The 14,407-nt window shown below is 36.9% G+C and overlaps 1 protein-coding gene across 5 annotated transcripts in view; it reads right to left on the reverse strand.

Moving 5' to 3' along the window:
* DACH1 (dachshund family transcription factor 1) overlaps positions 1–14,407 on the reverse strand; it is a 470,395-nt gene that overhangs the window by 129,644 nt on the left and 326,344 nt on the right. For 4 of the 5 annotated variants that reach the window (XR_005592968.1, XM_039520998.1, XM_039520997.1 and 1 more), the window contains exons 6-7: positions 10,596–10,731; positions 5,486–5,623 (exon numbers count right to left, since the gene is read on the reverse strand). Coding sequence is in view for 4 of the 5 variants with exons in the window: in XM_039520998.1 (XP_039376932.1) it covers positions 5,486–5,623; positions 10,596–10,731 (274 nt within the window). In the remaining variant the exon portion in view is untranslated. The remainder of the gene's footprint in view (positions 1–5,485; positions 5,624–10,595; positions 10,732–14,407) is intronic. The other variant, XM_039521001.1, reaches the window with a different exon arrangement.

Consider the following 14,407-nt stretch of genomic DNA (forward strand, 5'->3'; position numbering starts at 1 on the left):
TGGGTCATATTGGTGGCCTGTGGAATACAGGAGGTGAGACTAGATGACCTTAAACTCTATTACTTTATATAAGATACAAAGAATGATATTTTTAAATATTTTGTTATAAATATAGCTTCAAGAAGTTTGTGTTGATCTTACCGTCTTCCCTGAATGTACACACATATAATGCAATACTAACTGAGGAAGCTACAGTATTCGCCACGTCGTAAGAATGGAGTTTGTCTCCGTTTTGCTTTTTAGTGAATACCAACCCATTAAGAAAAACTTTTAATTTCCTTTTTCACATGTGTAGTCCATGAGCTGTAACAGCTCTTATCATTCTAAATGCATTCCTGGACTGAGTGAAATGCATATCAACAAGCAGAGTGCCTAAGAGCTGTTTTGGTGATACTGGTTTTCCTGACTCTGACCCCTGTTTAGTGGACTAGAAAGGGGCAATACTATACCTCAGTATCATCTTGTTAGTACTGCAGTACTGCCCAAAGGCCCCAATCAGGGTCAAGGTCACATTGTGCTAGGTTCTGTACAAATGCATATGCAGAGAGTCCCTGGCCCTCAGAATTTACAATATAAAATATAAAGATGTGGCAGCAAGAGAAAATAGAATGAGAATAAGGGAGGAGAGAACAAGGTTACAAATACAATATGTAGGTACTTAAAGTTATGTTCATGTCTTGGTTGCTTCCACTTCATGTAAATATGGAGTATGCATTAGGACATACACACACAAACAAACTATGTGTATATACATAGATGAAAATGGAGAGATAAATTATGCTCATACAAAAATTAAACAAGTAGAAGGTTTGTGAATGCAAATTCAACCCAACTGCTCAAGACTCCTTCCATAAAAAGGGTTTTATTAGAGAACTAACTAAAATTGTATATAAGCCAAGAGCCTAATGTATGTTTTTGAGAATGTGGTTTCTGACTTGGGTGAGAGAGGGTTCCAATAAATAAGAATGCACAGTGATGCCAAAACTCTTTCTTTGTCCTTAACTTTTATAACAAACATTTATTTGCTCTTTTGGGGGTTGGGTGTAACGGTGAATATGCTAGATGTATATCTAGTCAAGTAATCAGAATATTTGAATTAGGTTCTGTTTTTCACTCTGCAGTGTTGGCTGACTGGCTATCTGGGACTGGTCATGTCCCAAGGGGCATAAAATATATGTGTATCAAATAAGAGAAAGTTATTGGGGTTATCAGAGAGTTATATCTCAAATGCAGGTACTAGGGCATTTTAAAGGAGATTAGTGTAGATCAGGGGTTCTCAAACTGGGGTCGTGACCCTTTGGGGATTTCAAGGTTACTACATGGGGGGTCAGGAGCTATCAGCCTCCACCCACAAACCCGCTTCACCTCCAGCATTTATAATATAAATAAATATAAAATATATTAGATATATAAAAAATGTGTTTTTATTTATAAGGCAGGTCGCACTCATAGGTTTGCTGAAAATCACGTGAAAAATTTCCATTAATACCAGAGTTAAAATAAATTTTGGAAAAGGCTAGTTTAGCTTTTGTTGCTAAGGCAGTAAATATTTCATTACAGAAACTGAAAACAGCATACACAGTTTTCAAAAGGAGAGTGTCCTTTCTATAATACCTCAAATAACTTATTCAATTTAAACATAAGAATGACATTCAGGCTTCACCTAAGATTGTTTCAATCTAAAAATTATAAGTATGTGCAGACAGAAGAAAGTTCTAATCTGATGTCCTAGTAACCACAGTATCTCAGCAAAATATGTTGGCTTATCGAGAACCAACTCTTGTGCCCCATGACCACTTTTTTTTATTACTTGCAGCAGCTCCTAGTCTTAGCTTTAGCACTGAGTTAAAAAGAAATCAATTGGTCTTGACAACACACACTCTCTACCACTCATAATGCTGATTTTTTTGTGTAATCCTATTTAAATTTAAAAAAAAAATATGCATCACGAAAGAATTCCTAACTTACAGGCTGCTGAAATGATGACAACTTGTCTTAATGATAACAGCTGTCAAACACTTCAACTAACCTCCTGCCCAGGATAATTTGCAATTTTGAAGTACACTTTCAGTATAGTTGGAAAATTTGTTACTCTCTGATGAGCAAGCATGGATACTGAAAGTGTAGACTTACAGATTTTCTTAAAGGTGCACATAATAGTTTTTTGGAGAACAAGTTCTTCTCCTATTTTGCTGCAACAAGTATTGATCTCGGGCCTGATCCATGGTCCACTGAAACCAATGGTAATCTTTCCATTGATATTCATAGGCTATGGATTAAGCCAATGGAGTCCAATCCTACTCCCATTGTGTTAATGGTAGATTGACTCAATGGGAGTTGAGGTCACTCAGCCCTTTGCAAAACCAGGCCCTAAGACAGAATCGACTTTAGAAGTAGACAGCAATAGAATCAATTAAACAAATGGATCAATTAAACAGATGGATAACAATATTTTGAAAGGGAAATTAAAGCATAAGAATGGCCACACTGGGTCAAGACCAATGGTCCATCTAGCCCAATATCCTGTATTCTGACAGTGACCAATGCCAGACACTTCAAAAGGAATGAACTGAACAGGACAATCATCAAGTTATTCATTTCCTGTCATCCAGTCCCAGCGTCTGGTAGTCAGAGGTTTAGGGACACCCAGAGCATGGGACTGCATCCCTGACTATAGTGTCTAATAGTCATTGATGAACCTATTCTCCATTAACATATATAATTCTTTCTTTAATCCAGATATACATTTTGCTTTCACAACATCCCCTGGTAACGAGTTCCACAGGTTGATCATGCATTGTGTGAAAAAAATACTTCCTTTGTTTGTTCTGATGTCTATTAACATCAAGCAAAATGCAGTTACATATACATTGAATCTATAGTTATTATGCTATACTGTACTGTGCAGAGCGGGTAGATTAGCTCCTTATATTGCCCAAGACACATGATATTCTCTTTCCTTGACCAAGCCCATCATTTGAATCAATCATGATTGGCCCCTTCTGGCTTCTCTTGGACCTTCTTAAAATATAGTGTCTTTATTAGATTTCATTACCATAACTTTTTCTCATATTTAAATTTCCCATTGATTTTAATTAATTTCTCCCTAAGCTCAGGACCTTGGAGATCTTTTCGGTTTAAAAAAATTGGGGGAGGGAGAAGGAAGAAAAGAGACAGAGGCTTCTTCACCAGGTGGGATTTCCCAAGTTCTCACAGCTATAATTAAAAGTCATTCTAGTTCCAACTGATGGATTGACACAAATATGTCTCAGAAGAAAACAGAGTAATGCATAAATGCTTAATGACTCATATTCAAAACTTACAATTTTTTTTTAAAGTCAGGTGACAAGGACAAGGCAGATTCAGACAATGCCTGAGTATTTGAATGCTATATATATATATATATATATATATATATATATAATTGCCTTTTGACAGATTAGAGGTGGTAGCAGCAAGCTGCAGATCTGAATGTCAGGGCCATAGCGACACTAAGAGATAATTACCATCTCCACAAATATCTGTGAATGGAATCACTTGTTTTAATACAGATAAGTTTAGTATAAAAGTTAGAGGGCTGGTATGAGAGATATGATAAATGTGGTCATGACAGAAAACAATTTTTAATTTAGTATGCCCTATCAATCTAGATAGCCCATGAATATTTACCATTAATTCAGTAGGCTGGAACAGAAAGAGAGAGAGCGAGAGCGAGAGAGAGAGAGAGAAAGAAAGAAAAGGAAAAATAGAAGCTTTGACCTAAACAATGATTGTTAAAGAAAGAGAATCTTCAGCAGTTTCAATAAGAACAAATTTTATAGGCAACCTGAACTGGTGGCCGCCTGGGGAAACACGTTTGGGAAACCATTAGAAACTAAAGTCATGTTCCTGTTGTTTTAATTTTTTTATAAGACAAATGGTAACAATACCCAATATGTACTGCTGTTTTCTAGATTACACAGGAAAAATGTGCGACATCAGTGGGCTAAAATTGAAACATTTACTGAAATTCAAAACAAGCCTATTTGATCACATCATACTCCTCAGCAGGGATACCATTTGCAGGAGCTAAGTGGGGCATATAAGTAGCTAACATGGGTTGTGAGTGTAATGAACTAAAATTAATGGCTTATATAAAAGAAATGTTGGGTCCATTATTTTTAGGGTAATCTTATTGAAGATACCACCTGTCCAGAATAGAAGTGTCCAGATTTTAATTCTCTTTTCATATCTCAGTGTTCAGACACAGGACAGAAAAGGTAAGTTCTTATAGCTATTACCATTGGAGCTATTCAATCCAGCTGTATTAAAGTGATGGCTCTTACATTTTGCACCTATCCCAAAGAGCTAATTTCTTCTGACTCACCTTTCCCAGAGAATGTTTTTACTAAGGGAAACAGCTCCTATTTCTAACTCCTCTTCCATTGATACCATTTTCCAGCTCTATAAAGCTTGCTCAATATTTAAGTGTAGTTTCAGTAAAAATTCTGTATGAAATATAATTCTTTTAAATACTGAAGAATTCGGTTAATATTTCTAGTATACATTGAACATAACAAGTTTGTACACAGAACATGATGAAATGGTATTACAATTAATAGAAACACTAATGGGCCGTTAATCTAACTCATACATTTGAAGTCAGATAGTCAATTAAATTGAAAATAAATTACTTAATATGCAGCAGTCTCATTTTATGCTGTTGGGTATTGTTGCAGCTGAGTATTATTCTTGCCTTTTTCCCCATGCATGGCCCAATATCCATGGTGCTCAGCACCTCTGAAAACCAGCTCATCAGAGTCAATCACATGGAAAACTATTTTTAGCAACTGATATTTTTTGTTGGAGGATTATAAATGTAACAATTATCTAAAATCATTGTTATCTCTCATGAAAATACTATAAAAAGTGCAGAGCTCTTCTTCAGGTCTGGGAAACTAACTCAGAGGGTCACTGCTAAATACAAGCACCTTAACAGGAGAAGAAGTATAAGAGTTTTGTGTGAGCTCAAAAGCTTGTCTCACCAACAGAATTTGGTCCAATAAAAGATATTACCTTACCCATCTTGTCTCTCTGATAGCCTGGGACCAAAACGGCTACAACAATATTGCATATACTAGTGCAGTCATTTACCTAGATCATGAGGAAATAGTTCAGGCCTACATTTGTTATATCTATCCTTCTATGTAATATGTATTTAGTTTTTCTCTTTATAGCTATTATCAACAATATCATACTCCTTACTAGACTATAAAGTAGGAGAAGAGACAGAAAAACCATTTAGGGTCTCACTTATGCCACAACATTAATAAAATAAACAATAATGATGATAAAATAATAAATTAATATTTAATCATAAAATAATAATGAATCATAAATACCATGAAGGTACTGAGAACAGGTTATCATATATATATATATATGATATATATAATATATATATCATAAGGACATAAAATCCATAAGAGCATAAAATCCATGTTACCTTTCTCAATATGTATTCTTTTTGTCTCATGTCCAACCTCATGACCAGCCAGATCACCTTCTTTAGGGCCAGGTAGGACGTTAGGTGATAAACCCATCAGCATCTGGTTCATGGATAGCCCATTCTGATGTACAGCTGCTAGTCATAGACACAGAGACATAAAACCAACAATAATATTAACACACATAGACTAACTTACAATAATTTTAACAATATTACTCATGTCTGTATTTTTTTAGATACTGTCTCAATTGTACAAGAAAACTAATAACCTTAATGTCATTTAATTAGTAATATTAAATCCACTCAGAGGGAGCCCCTTTTCCCCACTAATTCTTTGGATTCAATGCTTCATTTAAAGCTGCTAACTTTGGCATCTTGGGTTGCACAGCATATTTTAAAACACTACACAAGAGCTGAAACTCAGGACGAAGTACTATTGGAGAAGCTTCATGAGAGATGAATAAGATTTTTAAATTTAATTTGACAAAAACTGTATATTAGTATCCTAAATTCCATAGGCTAAAAGCACTGATGCCTCTCATGTAAGAAAGCAAATACACCATAGAGAATAATCTTGAAATGGTAGGCAGACTGGCTAGCTAGTCTGATAGGTCCTTTCCATATCTAATTTCTATTGTCTCCATTCAGCCGGCCCCTTAAACCCAGCCTTCTGAGGCACAAAAGCCAGAGAATCCCATATAAGCCAGTTGGGCAAGAGGCTGACACATTCTGAGAAAAAAACTAGCCCAGAAAGCAATGGCAAAAACAAATAACCTAAGAATGAGGTTCAGGGAACTCCTGTAGATTAGCTCTCCACTCCTTTCTCGGATTTGATCCCTATTTCTCAAGCAGCCATCTTGCTCCTGCAGGTACCACACATGGAGAAGCAGTTATTAGAAATGGGATGCGGGGTGGCAAGTGGAACAGGACTAGGTGTTTTATTTTAAAATTAAAAAAATTGTCTGCAGTGACTGAGGAACTCTATTACCCCAGGGACAATATGGAGAGCTTCTGACCTCTGCTGCTATTCTGTGACTATGGAATTTACCACAGAATCCAGGCATTATTGTAATAAAAGAATCTGGCACATCAGAAAAAGGCAGGCTAATAAACAGGGACACGTTTTTAAAGTGCTTGTACACAAATGCCAGAAGTCTAAATAATAAGATGGGTGAACTAGAGTGCCTTGTGATAAAGGAGGATATAGATATAATAGGCATCACAGAAACCTGGTGGACTGAGAGCAACCAATGGGACACAATCATTCCGGGGTACAAAATATATCGGAAGGACAGAACAGGTTGTGCAGGGGGAGGAGTGGCACTATATGTGAAAGAAAGTGTAGATTCAAATGAAGTAAAAATCGTAAGCAAATTCACATGTTCCATAGAGTCTCTATGGATAGAAATTTCATGCTCTAGTAAAAATATAACATTAGGGATCTATTATCGACCACCTGACCAGGACAGTAATAGTGATGATGAAACGCTAAGGGAAATTAGAGAAGCTATCAAAATTAAGAACACAATAATAGTGGGGGATTTCAATTATCCCCATATTGACTGGGAACATTTCACTTCAGGACGAAATGCAGAGATAAAATTTCTCGATACTTTAAATGACTGCTTCATGGAGCAGCTGGTACGGGAACCCACAAGGGGAGAGGGAACTCTAGATTTAATCCTGAGTGGAGTGCAGGAGCTGGTCCAAGAGGTAACTATAGCAGGACCACTTGGAAATAGTGACCATAATACAATAGCATTCAACATCCCTGTGGTGGGAAGAACACAACTGCCCAACACTGTGGCATTTAATTTCAAAAGGGGGAACTATACAAAAATGAGAGGGTTAGTTAGACAAAAGTTAAAAGGTACAGTGACTAAAGTGAAATCCCTGCAAGTTGCATGGGCCCTTTTTAAAGACACCATAATAGAGGCCCAACTTCAATGTATACCCCAAATTAAGAAAAACAGTAAAAGAACTAAAAAAGAGCCACCGTGGCTTAACAACCATGTAAAAGAAGCAGTGAGAGAAAAAAGACTTCCTTTAAAAAGTGGAAGTCAAATCCTAGTGAGGCAAATAGAAAGGAGCACAAACACTGCCAACTTAAGTGCAAGAGTGTAATAAGAAAAGCCAAAGAGGAGTTTGAAGAACAGCTAGCCAAAAAATCCAAAGGTAATAACAAAATGTTTTTTAAGTACATCAGAAGCAGGAAGCCTGCTAAACAACCAGTGGGGCCCCTTGATTATCAAAATACAAAAGGAGCGCTTAAAGACGATAAAGTCATTGCGGAGAAACTAAATGGATTCTTTGCTTCAGTCTTCACGGCTGAGGATGTTAGGGAGATTCCCAAACCTGAGCTGGCTTTTGTAGGTGACAAATCTGAGGAACTGTCACAGATTGAAGTGTCACTAGAGGAGGTTTTGGAATTAATTAATAAACTCAACATTAACAAGTCACCAGGACCAGATGGCATTCACCCAAGAGTTCTGAAAGAACTCAAATGTGAAGTTGCAGAACTATTAACTAAGGTTTGTAACCTGTCCTTTAAATCGGCTTCTGTACCCAATGACTGGAAGTTAGCTAATGTAACGCCAATATTTAAAAAGGGCTCTAGGGGTGATCCCGGCAATTACAGACCGGTAAGTCTAACATCCGTACCGGGCAAATTAGTTGAAACAATAGTAAAGAATAAAATTGTCAGACACATAGAAAAACATAAACTCTTGAGCAATAGTCAACATGGTTTCTGTAAAGGGAAATCGTGTCTTACTAATCTATTAGAATTCTTTGAAGGGGTCAACAAACATGTGGACAAGGGGGATCCGGTGGACATAGTGTACTTGGATTTCCAGAAAGCCTTTGACAAGGTCCCTCACCAAAGGCTCTTACGTAAATTAAGCTGTCATGGGATAAAAGGGAAGGTCCTTTCATGGATTGAGAACTGGTTAAAGGACAGGGAACAAAGGGTAGGAATTAATGGTAAATTCTCAGAATGGAGAGGGGTAACTAGTGGTGTTCCCCAAGGGTCAGTCCTCGGACCAATCCTATTCAATTTATTCATAAATGATCTGGAGAAAGGGGTAAACAGTGAGGTGGCCAAGTTTGCAGATGATACTAAACTTCTCAAGATAGTTAAGACCAAAGCAGATTGTGAAGAACTTCAAAAAGATCTCACAAAACTAAGTGATTGGGCAACAAAATGGCAAATGAAATTTAATGTGGATAAATGTAAAGTAATGCACATTGGAAAAAATAACCCCAACTATACATACAACATGATGGGGGCTAATTTAGCTGCAAAGAGTAAGGAAAAAGATCTTGGCGTCATCGTGGATAGTTCTCTGAAGATGTCCACGCAGTGTGCAGAGGCGGTCAAAAAAGCAAACAGGATGTTAGGAATCATTAAAAAGGGGATAGAGAATAAGACTGAGAATATATTATTGCTCTTATATAAATCCATGGTACACCCACATCTCGAATACTGTGTACAGATGTGGTCTCCTCACCTCAAAAAAGATATTCTAGCACTAGAAAAGGTTCAGAAAAGGGCAACTAAAATGATTAGGGGTTTAGAGAGGGTCCCATATGAGGAAAGATTAAAGAGGCTAGGACTCTTCAGCTTGGAAGAGAGAAGACTAAGGGGGGACATGATAGAGGTATATTAAATCAAGAGTGATGTTGAGAAAGTGGATAAGGAAAAGTTATTTACTTATTCCCATAAAACAAGAATTTCATTTCACCAAATGAAATTAATAGGCAGCAGGTTTAAAACAAATAAAAGGAAGTTCTTCACGCAGCGCAAAGTCAACTTGTGGAACTCCTTACCTGAGGAGGTTGTGAAGGCTAGGACTATAACAATGTTTAAAAGGGGACTGGATAAATTCATGGTGGCTAAGTCCATAAATGGCTATTAGCGAGAATGGGTAAGAATGGTGTCCCTAGCCTCTGTTCGTCAGAGGATGGAGATGGATGGCAGGAGAGAGATCACTTGATCATTGCCTGTTAGATTCACTCCCTCTGGGGCACCTGGCATTGGCCACTGTCGGTAGACAGATACTGGGCTAGATGGACCTTTGGTCTGACCCGGTACGGCCTTTCTTATGTTCTTATGTTAATATTTTGCCCTACAATCTACAATTTCATTTTTAAAAACTGTTTTTGTTACTCATGGTTATGAAAATAATCTTGAAAATATGATTCAAGTCTAAACCAATATAGTGTTACCTTCTTGAGTCTGCAGAAAGCCTGAAACATCCATCTAATGTGTTTATCTAATTAGAATCCCAAAATGGCTCCCTATGTTTACACAGGAGCTAAAAATCTCAACTGTCTCTTATTAAGGGACCAAAACCTTCGGTTTCACCAACTGACAACTTCAGCAATGCAGTGATACAAAAGTCTGCAACCTAGCAAAAAATGAAAAGGTGGGGTAAAATAAATTGAATTTAATATGCATAAAATAATATGGTCTAAACCTTCAATTTCCAGGCTGCTGAACTAGAGTACCTCAGATTCCAGGGATCCACAAATCCTAGTCATGGAACCTTCACAACAATTTCACCAAATTTCACAGTTTAATTTGATTCTATCCCTTGTGAGTTCTGAAGTGAAAATATTACTTGTATCACATTCCCCACCCTAATGTTTGTGCAGATTTTTTTTAAAATGTATTTCACCAAGAATTGTTTTTTTTTAAATTGAACTATCCCATAAAATGTCACTTCTGAAGTCAGCTTTAATATAGAAGTCCAACTAGGGTAACAGGATTAAATAAAACTGTAAAATACATAAATGTGTCACAGTTTGTATATGTTCAGTTCTGAAACTAGTCTAGCAAATTGCTTTCTCGCTTCAATTCTGTTTCATAGTTTATATCTTTATGCTTAATATGACATAATGGCAGTTTTCATCAGTACCTATTAATGAAGCAACATACATTATGATACTGTAAACTGGGGAACTTAATGTTGGGCAATAGCTATTGCAGCTGAACTTCAGAACATACTACATCTAGATCTAATTAGAATTAAGGTATTTAGATTAGAAAAAAATAGCTTAACTTAATCAAATTTAAAATGGTGACAAGGAGAAGAATGTGACCTACGGATTCTGTCTGACGAGCTCTCAGTCCGTGCCGGTGAGCTGGACACACTGCTGCTTCGATGAGATGATGGATGACTGCCAGGTCTTCGACCTTCTTCAAGGGAAGGAGCAGGAGATGGGCTGTCTGGAACACGTTCCTACACCCCCCAAAAAACAGGATAACCAATTAAAGACAACAGCTCTCCTGTTTATTAAACATCATTTTCTCTACAGGAGTTCCCTGTTATTTGAGCAATATCTAATCCCACTCTGCTCAGTTTCTTTTGTTTATTCCTGAGGTTGAGCTCTCCAGGACTTGTGGTATGGGATTCTCAGAGAAAGGTTCATACCTCTAGAACACCAGAGCCTGACTTCTATAATGCAGCAAAAGACTTAACCATTGAGTCAGGCTTTTTCACTGACTCTCTCAACTATATTTAACAGCAGCTTGTTTTTTATGTCATGGAGTTATGTTTGAAAAAAAATGTATTTTGGCTGTTTTAAGTGATTGCAGTAACCAGTATCGTGAGAAAGTGGATGCTATTATAATTTTATAAATAAATAAGGGCAACACTGTGACATCCTTACTCATGTGTTGAGAACCTTACTCCTCAAATGGTCACATTCATTTCAGTGGGACTATTGGATGAGTAAAATACTCACAATCTGGCACTAAATAAATAAAACAGCTACAGCAGAAAGCTTTTGACATACTAACTAGTTGCAGAGAAAATGTATTGTGTTCATAGGTACTCAATATTTTTTGAATGAATCCTTTCTGAAATAGGCTGGGTGTATGTTGGTAAAAAAAATCTGTACTGGAAGTTAATATAAGAATCAGAAATATCTGATATTTATGCAGCTTTGGCGCAGAAAGAATGAACAAAGGGAGGTGAGTGTTGCTACTGGAGAAGGAGAAGTTACTTACCTGTACGGTAACTGGAGTTCTTTGAGATGCTTTAGTGCTCCACCTTAGCACGTGCACGTGCCCTTACACACTTGATCAGAGATTTTAGTTAGCTGTGCCTGCATCAAACACATCTTCATGCTCCAGTGTGAAGGTATAGAAGGAGGGCAGACCACCACTCCAGTTCCTTTTCAACCATAAAGTCGAAGTAAGACTTCACATCAGAGGAGAATGAGGTTGGGTGGTGGAGCACCCATAGAAACAAAACAACTTGAAGAACTCCAGTTACTGTACAGATAAATAACCTCTCCTCTTTTTTTTTCTCACTAAATTTAAAGAAACTATCACTGGCCCTGATCCCACTTTCACTGAAATGAACAGAAAGGCTGCCATTGACTTAAATGGGAGTTGGATCAGACTGAAAGTGTATAAAGTTAAGCAAGCGTTTTAATCTTTTCAGGATCAGGGCCTAAATAACCAGGGTGAAATCCTGGCCCCATTGACTTCACTGAAGCTAGGATTTCACTGCAGATTTTCAGAGGAACTCAGTTCCCAATTAGTCACTTAAACAAGTGATTAGATTTCCAAAAAGTGCTTGGAACCCCACAGCTCCCTGTGTGACTAACTTTTCTGCTTGACTTACAGACCCCCAAAGGAGTTTAAATAAAGGTATATAATGTATTTTAGGTTTAAAAAAAATTACAGGAAAAAAATTCCATTTAAAGAAGTTTATCATTCATTGAGGATGCTATTTTATTCCTAAACATCCATTTAAAAGTTCTTTGAAGTACTCTCTACATTTGACTTTTCTCAGAGATACATTAATTGAGCAGATCATTTCATTTTCTCTCACTGAAAGTCAGGATTTCCTGAATAATCCTGATCAGAAATTTGACAAAAAACAGAAACTTAAGTTTTCCCTATTGCTTTCCGACCAATTTTATTTCTGACATAATTCATTAATACAACTTCTGTTTGCGTTAGTGGCACACATGAAAGCTTGCTGCTGTTAATGTATACGAGCCTCTTGCAGAAAGAGCATGCTGTTCTTCCTTAAACCCCAGACAGAATTTCCAACAGCTCTGATTGTCACTATACAGCACACATAGTAGCTGGATGAACATTTGGTTTGGTGAATGCATTCCAAAGGAAATGAACAACACATCTATCTATGGTAATCAATAAAACTGCTCATGTTAAAGTTTACTGTGAACGTTTGCTATGCAGGCTGTCGTGATTGCATAGGGACTCAATGGGCCTATTAATGGAGAGGGTGAGGACCTTTTAGAACAATGTATCAAGACATTTAAGTGGATTCCACTTTAATAGTCTCTATTTTTTAAGTTAAAAACATTGATGAGGAAAGTTTAACTGCATCATAGCTCTAGGCTTATTATGAGTTTGATTGTGTTTATATGCCCATGAACCAAGTAGTCAAGTGGAGGATTAGAATGCAGATGTTCTCAGAACATACAAGATATATTTCTTTAGATTTAGGAGGATTTAAGTATTCACAGTGTACAGATTTGGTATAAATTGAAACAGACCATATCTAATAATTTAATTTAATATATAATTTCACTGTTTGGCATACAATGTATTGATCTTTGAAGAATTTCATTAAAATGAAATCCAGTGAACGTATAAGATTTGAATACAGAGTTTCAGAGTAAATTAATTTATTTAAACCACTTAATTTGCTTACCCTATTTATTTATGTGTGCTATGACAGCATATATTATAAGAGGCAGACAGCAGAAGAAATGCATAGGACTAACTAATATAATTATTACTGAAACAAACCAGATAATGGATTTTATTCACATGTAATAAGACATAGCAAGATGAAGTATGAAGTATGAACTATGTAAACTGGGTTTATCAGTTCATTTGTGGAATACCCTTTAACCTCAACAGACAAGGGACTGAACTATGCTTAGGCAAGAGTATAATTAATGTAATACCTCAGCTCAATGCTTTATAGTCTTGCTTTGTAACTCCACCAATCAATAATATACAATCTCTTGTAATTTTCTGTCTTTATTAAAGCTAGCTGCAATAATAAATGGAAATGCTAGTAATAATAAATTTAAATACTCCGTTGCTCTAAAAAGGGCATACTAATAAACTAATGGTGCTGGAATATCAATATAAGAATGTTATTCTATCCTTTCACCAGGGTGTTTGTGGAGAAAAAGATGGATGTAGGTAAACTTACATTTCAAAAACACTTTCTTTTAAAAACTTTTTAAAAAGGAAATTTATAAAAACATGTTCAGTTAATAAATCAGACTAGACTTCAACAAAATACACTGTCATAGCTGATGTGAAATACTACTTTGGGACCAATAGGTCTAAATTAGAGAAAGAAGAGTCAAAACTTCCTGAATTTTAATCCTGGCTCTGAAAGTGACTCTTTCCAGGGCCTTGTGAATGTCTTGTGTCTACACATTTTTTTTCTAAAATTTATTCCCATCCCTTATCAATTCAACTCCACTGAAGTATAGACCAAGCTGCAGGCTGTGGCTGCCACCCTGTCTGCATTAGTGTTCCAACCATTGCTATAAAAGAGGGACATTTTCCAGTGGCAAAATCTGTGGGTGTCTAATGCAGTAGTGGGTAACCTGCAGCCAGCACATCCCTGCATCCCGCACCGCTTCCTGCAGCTCACAGTGGCTGGAAATGGTGAACCCGCAGCCACTGGTTGCTATGGCCAGCTGTGCAAATGTAAACAAACTGTCTGGTAGCCTGCCAGTGGATTACCCTGACGGGCCATGTGCGCGCTGCAGGTTGCCCGCGACTGCTCCAATGCATACCAGAAGCTTTACTAAAAGCCAGATATATTGGGGAAGATTCTCTTCCACATTCTACTACCTCTGAGTCATTTAGGTCCAAGTCATAGACTCATAGCTAAGGATTCCAAAGCC

This window comes from Mauremys reevesii, linkage group 1, assembly GCF_016161935.1.
Source record: "Mauremys reevesii isolate NIE-2019 linkage group 1, ASM1616193v1, whole genome shotgun sequence".
NCBI lineage: Eukaryota > Metazoa > Chordata > Testudines > Geoemydidae > Mauremys > Mauremys reevesii.